Source organism: Homarus americanus, unplaced genomic scaffold (assembly GCF_018991925.1).
Source record: "Homarus americanus isolate GMGI-L3 unplaced genomic scaffold, GMGI_Hamer_2.0 scaffold52806, whole genome shotgun sequence".
NCBI lineage: Eukaryota > Metazoa > Arthropoda > Malacostraca > Decapoda > Nephropidae > Homarus > Homarus americanus.
The window spans coordinates 7,126,298-7,138,647 of record NW_024720773.1 but is presented as its reverse complement, the minus strand read 5'-3'; the positions used below and the strand labels follow the sequence as shown (position 1 = coordinate 7,138,647).

Sequence of the window (12,350 nt, the reverse complement as noted above, 5' to 3'; positions counted from 1 at the left end):
TAATTATTAATTTGATTTTCGATCATCTTAGTTAGATTTACCTACTTAATAGAAATTTGTCTCTCGCTTTTGCTCGTAGTATTAGTTTAACTTTGTCCATCTTGACATTTGACAACAAACAATAAGTTCCGGTCGCTATAAGGAGACCAATTATATTAATTAATAAGAAAAAATGGAGAAGAAAATCCTAACCGAGACAGCAAAGTATCTCCAAAGTAGTAAAGTGAGGACTACATTGGAGGACAACAAGGTGGGAATTATGAAATATAGAAACACGTGGGTTCAGTAGGGCTCCAGATGGCCCGCTGACCACTAGGCGGGGTCAGTCTAGCAGTGTAGGGAATTATTTTTAAGGCTTATGTTATTGGAATGTACTTGTAGTTAACAGAACTTGTATCCGGAAATGAATGTGAATTTATTTAAGTGATAATAAGTAACTAATAAGTGGTTGTATGCTACTTTACTCCCCAATGGACTATTTTTCCCACATAGTCTCTCTAACTATGATGGCAAAAATCACATGAAACATACGACCGTCCAGATATAAATTGATATATCTACGTATAACAATGGCCACTGCATTTTCACTCATCCCTTAATGGATATTTTGCAGTGACCGGTTAAGTTCCTACTAACGCTATTTTACCGTGAGTGCACTTTGATTGGCTAAGTACTTTCTGTTTAATATGATGGGAGGTCCGCCCCCACCCGGATAGGAAGGTAGGTAACGTAAGGTAGGTAACGTAAGGTAGGTAACGTAAGGTAGGTAACGTAAGGTAGGTAACGTAAGGTAGGTAACGGAAGGTAGGTAACGGAAGGTAGGTAACGTAAGGTAGGTAACGTAAGGTAGGTTTCTTTGGTTGGTTAGATCAGGTTATATTAGGTTCAAGTAAATGTTGCCTCTTATAATGATACGTTAAAATGTACAACAGAAATATGTTTAGGTATGTTTACAGTTTAACCAAAATCGACTCACGGCAAAATAAATGCCGAATGCTGCCAGAATGATGGTCAAATGGTAATGGACGGTTAGCCAATCAGAGTTCACTCGCGGTAAAATAGCATTAATAGGAACTTACCAGTTATGGCAAAATATCCATTGCCTATTCCTCAAGATATTTGTAAACGGATGAGTCAACACACTTTATCTTCCGCCAAATTTGCATCTTGTTAACGAGGACAAATTTATCATAATAGATTTCTTAAAAATAAATTGTTGAGAAATAAAGTGGTAACTCTTCTTCTTCAGTTGAGTGTGGGAGACCTGAGACATGGGGTGACTTGGGACATGGGGAGACTTGGGACATGGGGAGACTTGGGACATTATCTGAGTAAAAAGTTGGGTAATGTATGAGAATAGCACTACCACCAGAAGGAGTTGTTCAATTTTGTTCATTTTTCCACAGATGTTCTGATCATTATAGTAAATAATTAAAAGAGGAGACACATACTAGAACCTAATAGAACCTGACCTAACCAACCAAAGAAACCTTACCTAACTGCCTAGTAATATTTTCATTAAACTGCTGAGGTGTCTGAAATAACTCCATAAATGTCTGGGAAGTTTAGGTTAGCATTAATATTAGGATGGTTAATCTTAAGGTGAAATAAGTTGGGGACAATTTTGCGGATGGCATGTGAAATTTTGACTTCTTATCCTTATCTACTTTGTTTATTAACTGAGAACTTTTAATTTTTGTTCAGGTTGTTGTTGAAGTTGGAGGAAAGAAGACGGAGGGGTTTGTCTGTGGTACTTTAAGTCTCGTTCGCTTGAAGAGGAAGGAACTTGAAGGCAACACTGTACTAGAAAAGTGTCTCACACAGCACTGGCTCACATACTGCACAACTGACCTCTTCCACTGTCCAACCTTTGAGGTGAGAAGAAAATATCACAAGACCTGTAGTTAATTCCTTCAGTCAGTACAGAGATAATCATGAATTTGCTGTATTTATTTATTTTTTATTTTGTACTGTATAGAAACTATTAAAAGAAACCCTTCTTATTTCCTGTAATTTTAAAAAGGTTCCTGTAAATTATGTCAACTTTCTCTTCTGCATAACAATTTTTTTGTGTATAATATCACTACTGTACAGCATTTCAGATATATTTTTTGTTATGTCACATATTTTATACCTGTATAAATAAAATGTTATTCTTTATACTGAACAAACATTTCAATTCTCTTAGGCCTTGAATGGATGTCTGCAGCACATTAATAAAGAATTGTTGAACCGGTCATTCCTGTGTGGCTACGCTCCAACAGTTGCTGACTTGGTCGTCTTCCTCGCACTTCATCCATTCATGTGCAGCTGGAGTTTCTTACAGAAGGTATTACAGTAGTGTAGCTTATTGTTCCGTGTGATATGAGTGAGGACTGTCTTGATAGGTTGACAAAAAAGGAAATTAGACGTAGGGAAAGATTGAAAAGATATTTGAAGATATTTATTACAGCATTTAGTGAGAATGAATGACAGCAAATGGTGGGAGACTTTGTGTCCTTGACTCATATCACAAGCTGTTGTAGTGGAAAATGGCATACAAAAGTAGAAAACAAAAAACAAAATGGGAACTAATATTGGAGAGTTGATACCTTTTGAAATAGAATGAACTGTAACCCAATATTCTGTACCTGCCTAATATTTTTGCCCCTGTCTTTCTGGATAGCAAATCACCCAACCACTTGTAATTGGTTCATAAATCTATATCTCTTGTTTTTTTATGACAAGAAACAGTTTAGCCTACAACTAGATGGGAATAGAAATACAGTACAGTATACATTATATATGTCAGTTACCTATTTTTTTCATATCTCTCCACAACTAAACATAAAATACTGTACTGACATGTGATGCTTTAGACTTAATGCGTGAATTGTTATATAATTCCTATTTTCCTTTTATTCCACAGGAGCAATACATGAACATCTCCAGATGGTTTAATTCGATGCAAAAAGATGAGACCCTTAACAAGACGTACACACCAGTACAGTTCTCGCGCACGTTGTTATACGATACCACCGGCAGGACGCACTGATACTTGCTTTTTATTTAACTTGACAGCAGAGAAAAGAACAGGAAAATGCTTGAGGATGGTTCTGTCAGACAATCCTGAATGAAATTGGAATGAAAGTAATTTATCTCTATGGTATTTATTATTTAATAGAATGTACTGTATATTTATTAGCAAGTTTATTATTATTTTGTAATATTTGTGGTAATGATCAGCTGAGGAACTCCCATTTTCCACTAAATGATGTCATAGTTTTCTGAGGCAACAGTACTGTATTAGGTGCTTTTATTCCTTCAATTGAAAGTTACCATTTTAGTGTACTGTACTGTATGACTTCTAGTACTGTAGTCGATCAATTTGTTCTTAAAATATCCAGAGAGACTGAAGGAGGTAAACTGTAGCCACTACAACCTGTATGACACACCAGGCCCACCAATCTTGCCTCACACTGTGTCTTGACTTATAAGTTCACTGTAAGGGCTTCACTTGTGGTATGGGACAACCCTATACATTAGTCCTCTCTCAAAAAATGAAGCAAATTACTTTTCATTAAATTATTGTTATTCATAAACTGTGAAGACTCAGGTTTACTCCCCTCTTATTCCATTTGATGGCTAAGAAAATCACTTGTCATAAAAATCTTTAGTGTATTTAATCTTTCATTAACTCCTCATCATCAATAATGTTTTATGGCCATTTTCCATGCTTGTGTGAATCAGCCATGATTACCTAATGGCAGCTCTCCACACTACAGAGTATCTCTCAATAGGTTCTTAACCCCCTTGTCATTTCATATAAGCCTACCCCTGGCTCTCCTCCCCTCCACATTTAGTTCTGCATCCCTTCACTCAATTGATATCATCCATTCTCATCATATGACCAAACCATCTTGGCCTATCTGTATGCAAAACTTTCCCAATACTGTACTCTCAGTTCTCAGCCACCCTCTTAGCTCTCAACATGGTTTCCTGCCTTTCAGTGTCACATTGCACGTCAACTTCTCCATTCTCATTTAAATTTGTTCAAGGCTGTGAAAATTAATTCCCAATATAGTGGACTTCATAGATAGAACAGAAATAATGAGATCACAAACAGTAAATGTATCTTTGAATAAACTATTTTTTTCAACATTCTGCCTTAAAGTTCTTGAGGTTGTCTTCCATAATGGTAAATTGTGGATTAAATAAATAATAAAACCAACCATACATAGAGCCTCCATGTAATTGCCTCTCACAGTATACATCATTGCATTATGTCATGTGCTCCAACATTACTCATCTCTGTTCCTCCATACAAACATTTTCTCTAACAGGCTCACACTTGCTTGAACTGCAGATTGTATTCTCGTATATGCACTTTCCACTTAATTTTCCCTACAGATCCACCACTGCTTCCTGACACCTAGATACACACAGTCACGGCACATCTCTATTTACTTCTTATTGACAGCTTCAATGAATGCACTTCCTGGTTCTAAAAGTACACATCATCATTACCTAATTGTCATTAACATAGTCTCCCACACTGCTAGTACACACCTTTACTTAGCTGTTGTTGACACACAATATTATTCCCTCAATCTATTCTTTTAGTTTTATCCAACTTTCTGCATGTACGTATACTGTACCTCTTATCATGAAGTAACTCCAGATCCTTCCTCATGCTAGCTTGTCAGTTTTCCTGTGACTATTGACCACCACAATGAGACTAATATAAATTTCTTCAGCATCATCCAGGTACTTGTGGATTGTTCTTTGTCTGTATGTTGCTACTGGTAGTCATAGATCTTCCAAGTATGATAAATAATGTTTTGGATTTAGTTTTGGTGAGAATTGTTAGGAAAGTAAAATCTGATTACCTGAAGATCAGACACCCCAGTTTATTACATGTGATGAATAAAAACCTTATTTCTACCAGGGGGATTAGGTTAGGTTAGTGTTTGGATGTTTAATTATCATGTGAAGTAAGCCAGGGTGTCTAATCTTTAGGTGATCCAGAAGTTATAGGTAACAAATGGGCTTGAATTTGAGTATTGTAGTACAGTAATCATTCCTAATAATGGAATTTCTTTTAGCAGAACAAATTTGTGCTGGGTTTTGCTTCTCCATATAGCAGAACTTTCCACAAGATGAAGGGAGTTTCCAGTAATGCTCACGTAGGCTCGCATCATTGTTTTGGCTTGATCAGTCAGTTTCCTATCGTAGAATTTCTCAGGGTACAATATTCTGGTTTCCTCCTGTAATAACACTGGGCAATGAAGGTCTAACAAAGAAATTACCGAACACCCAGATGGCTAGTAAGCAGATAATTGTTACAAATGATAAATTAATATCAAATAAAAAATAAGACAACTAATGCTTCAGTGAAATTGTACTAAGGCCAAACTTTAATTCAATGCTTTCTTTTATCCAAGCTTATTATGATCTGACAAACTAATAAGTATATGGTATACCCTTTGAGCAGTTTAGGTAAATGTTCTACTACATTGCTAATTACAGGTTTATTACAGAATTGTTTGACAACTCATAATATTTGATATCTTCATCGGTTCACTAATATTACCTACAACTCAACCAACAACATTTCTGTAATATGAAAAAGTACAACATAGATAAATTCACTTACAGAATACCGTATAACAAACCATTAATAAATTATAAAGTACAGAACAGATTTATTTATTGGTATTTTGTATGCTAGACATGAAAAACCTAACAGACTAACAGCAGTGTGGAAGCTTATATATATAAACAGGGATTGTCTCTCTCATTACAAGTCTATTAAGGTATATAAGTGATATGCATGAAATCGATGTTTTAAAAGATACCATACTGGTTAAATAGATGGGGAACAAGTGTAGGCAGTTCATTATACTAATACATATTTACATGCATGCGTACAGTAGTAATTTTCTCACTTATACAGTAGTACTTGATGATTTTACAGATTCAACATTGATGGACTCCCACTGATGTATAACAAAGAATGTTTTACAAATAGTTCTACCATCTCAGAGAAAGGTTCATTATAATAAAGACTGATAGTTAATACAATACAGTGAGATGTTTGTGGTGATGTTTTTTAGAGGATCATATTTCCTTGTCTTTTAATAACAAGGACCAGCCAGCCAATGGTTAGCAATAAACAGCTCAATTACAACCTTCAACTGTACCATATATCTGTAACTATTGTCTTTTGTGTCAGTACTTGAGTGGATCAGATTCTGGATTGGCCGCTGGTGTTATGCTACGGAAAACAAGTTAGTCATTGTAGATGTTGACATCTCAGCCATATGGAGAACCTTCCCTCAACATTTATCCATTGATTGTCTCCAGACCTCTAAGGGTAAAAGATGTGGAGCATTCCGTTGGGCAATTGCTTATAAATTCAACATATTGATTTGTTTGTGACACAAGTGAAGGAACTGCCTGGGTAACTTTTATGAAATACTTTATTATATCAATGCTTCTGTGCACAATTGTCTTTTAACTTTGTTCTGGATTAAAAAGTAAGATTGTACAGGCACTATACCCTCCTTACAATGCATAACTATCCAAAATATATACAATATTACGTAGATGTACTGTTTATTTGTATTTCATAAGGTGGACAATGTGTGAAATCAGCTTGCAAGTCCAAGTCATCTTTAAGAAACAAGGCAGAGTACAGACAGTATTCAACACCAGGCAACTGTCACATGTGTGTTTATGATACAGGGATGATTCTAAGCGTTGTGTGATAATGTCTTTGTGTTTATAGAACTTACCAATTATTCCACCGGTTTTGAAAGTTAACCTGAATGAATTTTTAGAATAGAAATCATTGAGACTTATTGTGGAGATGGAAGCTGTTTGAGTTATCTAGATCACATGAATTACTTGTAGGACTTGAAGTAATTTGAGATTTATTGAAGTTTTAATTTCCTTGAGAAGTCATCAATATGTAGTACAGTATTTCCTTTGGGAAGTCTATTGTTTTGTTTTGCAATTAACAATAGTGGGAACAATATACAGTACTGTACAGTATGTTCTGGCTTTTATGGTTGTAAAGAAGTTATATTCACAATTGATTGGGATGAATGACTAAACAGTAATACAGATAAATGAAAGAGGTTTATCTCTAAGTGGTGTTCATGATGTTCATGAATGAGTTACGTAATCTATTAGTGAATACAGCACTGTGTCCAAAAGAGTGTAGCCTAACCAAACCTGACCAAATCTGCAACTTTAGGAAGAAAATTTTAAACATTGGTTCAGGTTTTAAGTTATATTCCTGAGGTCACCAAATTTTATCACATATTGTATATTTTTATTTTATTTAATGTCATACAATAATGTTAGTTAGGTGTAGAACATTTGGTCATGCATCCTGGGTATAGTGTGGTAATAATGTGAGAGTTGAGCTGAAGTACAGTGGGGTGGCAGCTGGTGTTCACACGATGACAGTTGTTCAGAAAATTACATTCACTTACTGACAAAATGTAATTGAAGGTGTTGCTTAATGGTATTCACTTACTTACAACAAGTACTTGCTTGATGTGCGACTCACTAGTATCTTTCACTTAGAAGTGTTGGTCAATAAAAGTGTTATCTTAATGACAACATTCATTATATAAGGCAGTGTTCACATGGAGGTGTCACTCACTTGATGACAATATTCACATACTGCATATAAACTGTTCAATTGAAGTAGTTGCTCACTTGATGAAGGTGTTCAATAGGTGTTATGTACTTGATGGAGAAGTTCCCTCACTGTACAGAACGTGCCGTGCGATGGATGAGTTTCTTGAGCATCTTGCCCCAGCGCCTCAGCAGCAGGCGGACAGCACCGTGACCTTGGCTCAGGTCACTAGACAGCTCCTCCAACTACACCATCACGCATGAAAGAAAAGTTATCAAATTTAATCAACAAATTCTTTATTAACTGCAGAAAGTAAGTGTTGGATCTTAAAGAATGAAGTTAGACATGTGTATTAATGTTACATACATCAGTAATGTACGTTACATACATTATATTACAGAAATTAGTTACATTTATAGTGTAAATAGTACAGAATAAAAAAAAACGACCAAAGTTATTCCAGAAATCAGTGTGGTAAATACAATAAATGTTGAATATCTTAAAAATGAGTAAAGTATATTAACTGAAGGAATTAGTAAGGTAAATAATTTTTTTAGTTACAGAAAGTAGTGATGAATAGTACACATCAATATAAAGTGCATGGATTTCCTGCAAGATTTTGTAAAACAACCTGACTGTAGGCCACTGTAATATATATTATGTAAACCAGTCAAATGTATACAGTGATGGAAAGAATTGGGACAGTTTATTAAAATAATCTATAGGCCTCTTAAATGTTGAAAACGTACAGTTTTAGATAGGTCAGTATTGCATTGGCTTAATACACAAATAACATTCGAACATTACACCAGGATCAGGAATTAGTGCACAAAACTATGATTACAGTAGTACCCCGCTTAACGCGGTCAATTGAACCCACAGGGTACCGCGTTAAGTGAACAACAGAACATATGGGATTAATTCCAATAGAGACTGGCCCGACCCCCAAACTCCACTTTTTGACGACACACAATTATGTTGTAGTAAAAATTTTATCTTAACTTTATGATGGTATGCACACACAATTAATAATTAAGAGAAATATCAATAATATTAGGTTTTTTAACACTTGCATTAGTAGAAAAGATGGCTGGGCACACGGGGATGGGGGGTTGGTTCCGAGGCAGAGGGCAGATTATTGGCCCTCACCTGTATCACTTGTATCAATTGTATCACTATCCACCACAGAGGCTTGCAGGGCCTCTTTGTCAAACCCCTCAAAGGCCATATAAGTCCATATCCTCACTATAATTATCACTATCACTGACTTGGGCCGGCTGTGGTGGGTGGCGGGTGAAGAACTCGGTAATGTTTTGATGACTGGGCGACCTTGTGCGCATCGTGCCCGCGCCGCTTCCCGCGTATATGATGAAAAATTCCGCGTTAAGTGAAAGTTCAGCTCTGGCGAGGCACCGCGTATATGATAAAACGCGTTAAGTGAAACCGCGTTAGGCGGGGTAATACTGTATATATATATATATATATATATATATATATATATATATATATATATATATATATATATATATATATATATATATATATATATATATATATATATATATATATATATATATATATATATATATATATATATATATATATATATATATATATATATATATATATATATATATATATATATATATATATTATTTAGCGGTTTCGTTCATGATATTTTTTTTCAACAATTCCCGCCTTGCTGACGTACCTGTGACGTCATTATGCACCAATGTAAATTACAAACTAGCCAGGTGTCAGTCCGACTGGCAGCAAGGAGCAGAGTATTTTATCCTTGGATGGCAGTAGGTGCGTGTTTACATGGGACTACCTTATATTGGTGGAATATTCTTATAATCAAGAATATCTGAAGATTAACGTACATGGGCTGATAATTATTAAGGTAAGTGGGAATTAAAACCGTTGTTTTACTGAGGCAATGTTTACTTACAGGGACCAGGAGGTTGGACAATATAATGCCATTTCTAATAACAGTGTTATTTCACTCTGCCACTAAACGATCCTGGAAGTTTTATAGTTGCAGTCGGTAGTTTTTGCAATTCTAAGACACTTTTTTCAATGGGATTTCTGGCGCTAATTTACCCTAATAACGTGTCCACTCGTTAGTAAAGTTAAGAGTCGTGTTTATAGGTAAATATAGCCTTGTACACTCTTTACTGGCTACATGCTTTAAGAACATAGTTTTATAGCGCCGTAAGTTAGGGTGATTCTGCTAGATTAGGTTAGACTAGGTTTGTTCGTATGGCCAAAACCATCATAAATAGTTTCCACACATTCCTTTCCTTCCTCCCCTGCATCCTCTATATTAAAACAAACATATCAGTGAGTTTTCCGTCAAAAGTAAATGGTTGGAGGTAAACCAAACATTTACCTTTGTGGCAATTTGTGTGTGTTGTCTGTGATGAGTGGAACGTTAACTTTTCGGTGGTCCAGGAAGCTAACGCATCGTACCATACTCTGTTAACCACCCATATAAAAATACCATTAAAATAACATAACTGAACTGTAAAGGTTTTTTTTTTCATTGTGTAGGAACAGTATTCTGGTAATAATGCCATTAGTTTAGGCAGTTTTTAGGGGAATGGATACCGGTGTCGATTCCATTTTGTTTTTAAATCTTTTTTTTTTTCAGACTTGCGTTATACTGTATAGCAGACGGTGACGAAAACCATTAAAAGCGTATCTCTTAAATTTTGGGGAGTAATTTAACCATTTATTTGACTCATCTAATCTTTTATTTTTATTATCATCCAATCGTTAACAAGACCACTCCCATGTACCTTTCGCCGCCATGCACGTATTCGTTCTGGCCCGAAATGAATGATAAATACGCCGTAATGGAGTTCCTATAAATGGTATGTACTGCCACCTGCTGACCCTGACATGTCGAAGTTACGTTTTAAATAAAACCGTTGGTTACGTTATATGTAAACATGGCCATTGTTTACGTTATATTATGTAAACTTGACCATTTCGACAACTCATACCTATTTCAGCAAAAATGCAGTAAATTAAGTTCATTTTGGTACATTGTAATATTTTCCTTAACTTCTTTTCGGCCTATTTTAGTAAATGTAAATATACACATTAGCATTTTAATCACCCATTTCAATCTCATAAACAACATTAGCATATTCATCCCAAGAGTCTGATCACCCCTTTACTCCATAAATAACATTGTGACATTCATTCCAGTATTTTCACGATCATTTCAGTCCACGAGCAATATTATGACATTCATTTTAGCATTTTAATAACCCATTTCACGCTGGTCCGGTAATTGCTCACATCAGCTCGTAAGTCGCGTGTCAGTCATTTAGGAAACAAACTCCAAATTACTTCCAGTTGATATGTTAAGTTGACAACCTTGACGCTGAGGAAGGACAGATACGAAATTAATAAGAGAATGGGAAAATAATGTTAAACTGGGATATAAAGATAGAAAATGAGAGTAAACGAAGGATAACAAAGAGAAAGAGACTGTGATGATAATGCTGAACAAGGATTAAGAAATGTAAAGAGAATCTAAAATGAATGAACAGGGGTAAGAAATGTGAAACCTAAACTGAGAGACACATAAGGAATTATAAACCTTAAACTAGGACACATAAGGAATCGGAAACCGTAAATAATGATACAAAAACTAAAACCGTTAAAATAGGACACATTATGAACTAGAACCGTTAAAATAGGACACATTGTGAACTAGAACCGTTAAAATAGGACACATTGTGAACTAGAACCGTTAAAATAGGACACATGAACTAGAACCGTTAAAATAGGACACATTTTGAACTAGAACCGTTAAAATATGACACATGAACTATAACCGTTAAAATAGGAAACATTTTGAACTAGAACCGTTAAAATAGGACACATTTTGAACTAGAAGCCATATACTAGGATACGTAATCATTTTTAAGAGGTAGGGGCTGGGTAGGACGCTGAAGCCTAGTACAGTATAGTTTATTACCTTAGACTGAACCTGTTGACGGACCCATTCAGGCGGGTAGGCTCCTGGGTGCAGGTTGAGGGTGGTGCTGGCGATACTGACGTCACTCTTCAGCCATAATACCTTCACTCTGCCGTGCCTGCTGACCCAAATAACAACAAAAACAATAATAGTAACAATATATTCGCTATTGTGACGTCATTTCTTATTACCTAACTTAACGTATTGTAATCTAACGTAATTACTAACTTCAGGCTACGATACTACAATAATATCTGAATGGGTAATGTATTAGGGATAGTTATTAAAGTATCCCAAGGAGATTTTTTGTTTGTTGTTGTTTAGAAGTCAGACGCGTGTGTGGGTGGGTGGGGGGGGGGTGTTTACTTGTTGATATAAATATTCCCAGATGTACTCATAAAATCACAATCACCTTTACGTTATTGATGGCGTCGGTCTTTATGAAAAACTATTACAGGTTTTTGATAGTGAAATATGGGTCAGCAAGTCCGTAGATTTAATAGTGTTGCCCATAAATTAGCAGTGTTGTGGGGTAGCCAATGTGTGTGTGTGTGTGTGTGTGTAAATTATTCAAGCTGTAGGTAGAAAACATTTTTAAATTCATTATTAATAGTTATACATGAGTAATAATTAACGCTGTCAGTGAAACGAGGAAAATACTTAGTGAATACATGTTTATATTATGAATTAATTAACATGAGGGCAAGAGTGGCAGGTGTAGGGCGC

The 12,350-nt window shown here is 35.5% G+C and overlaps 2 protein-coding genes across 2 annotated transcripts in view; one reads left to right on the top strand and one right to left on the bottom strand.

Annotated features, from left to right (window-relative positions):
* Nucleotides 1-96: 96 nt before the first annotated feature.
* LOC121860964 (eukaryotic translation elongation factor 1 epsilon-1-like) lies at nt 97-3,660 on the top strand. Its single transcript, XM_042358380.1, has 4 exons — nt 97-250; nt 1,705-1,875; nt 2,189-2,329; nt 2,909-3,660. Exons 1-4 carry the CDS (start codon nt 173-175, stop codon nt 3,032-3,034), a joined length of 516 nt encoding a protein of 171 aa, XP_042214314.1. The 5' UTR covers nt 97-172; the 3' UTR covers nt 3,035-3,660.
* Nucleotides 3,661-4,215: 555 nt separating this feature from the next.
* LOC121861140 overlaps nt 4,216-12,350 on the bottom strand; it is a 43,634-nt gene continuing 35,499 nt past the window's right edge. Inside the window, exons 6-7 of the mRNA XM_042358706.1 lie at nt 11,625-11,742; nt 4,216-7,875 (exon numbers count right to left, since the gene is read on the bottom strand). Coding sequence (XP_042214640.1) covers nt 7,759-7,875; nt 11,625-11,742 — 235 coding nt within the window. The 3' untranslated portion in view covers nt 4,216-7,758. The remainder of the gene's footprint in view (nt 7,876-11,624; nt 11,743-12,350) is intronic.

Coding starts and splice junctions, on each gene's coding strand:
- LOC121860964 (XM_042358380.1), top strand. CDS start 173: ATGGAGAAGAAAATCCTAACCGAGACAGCAAAGTATCTCCAAAGTAGT. Junction 251..1,704: donor CTACATTGGAGGACAACAAG/GTGGGAATTATG, acceptor ATTTTTGTTCAG/GTTGTTGTTGAAGTTGGAGG. Junction 1,876..2,188: donor TCCACTGTCCAACCTTTGAG/GTGAGAAGAAAA, acceptor CAATTCTCTTAG/GCCTTGAATGGATGTCTGCA.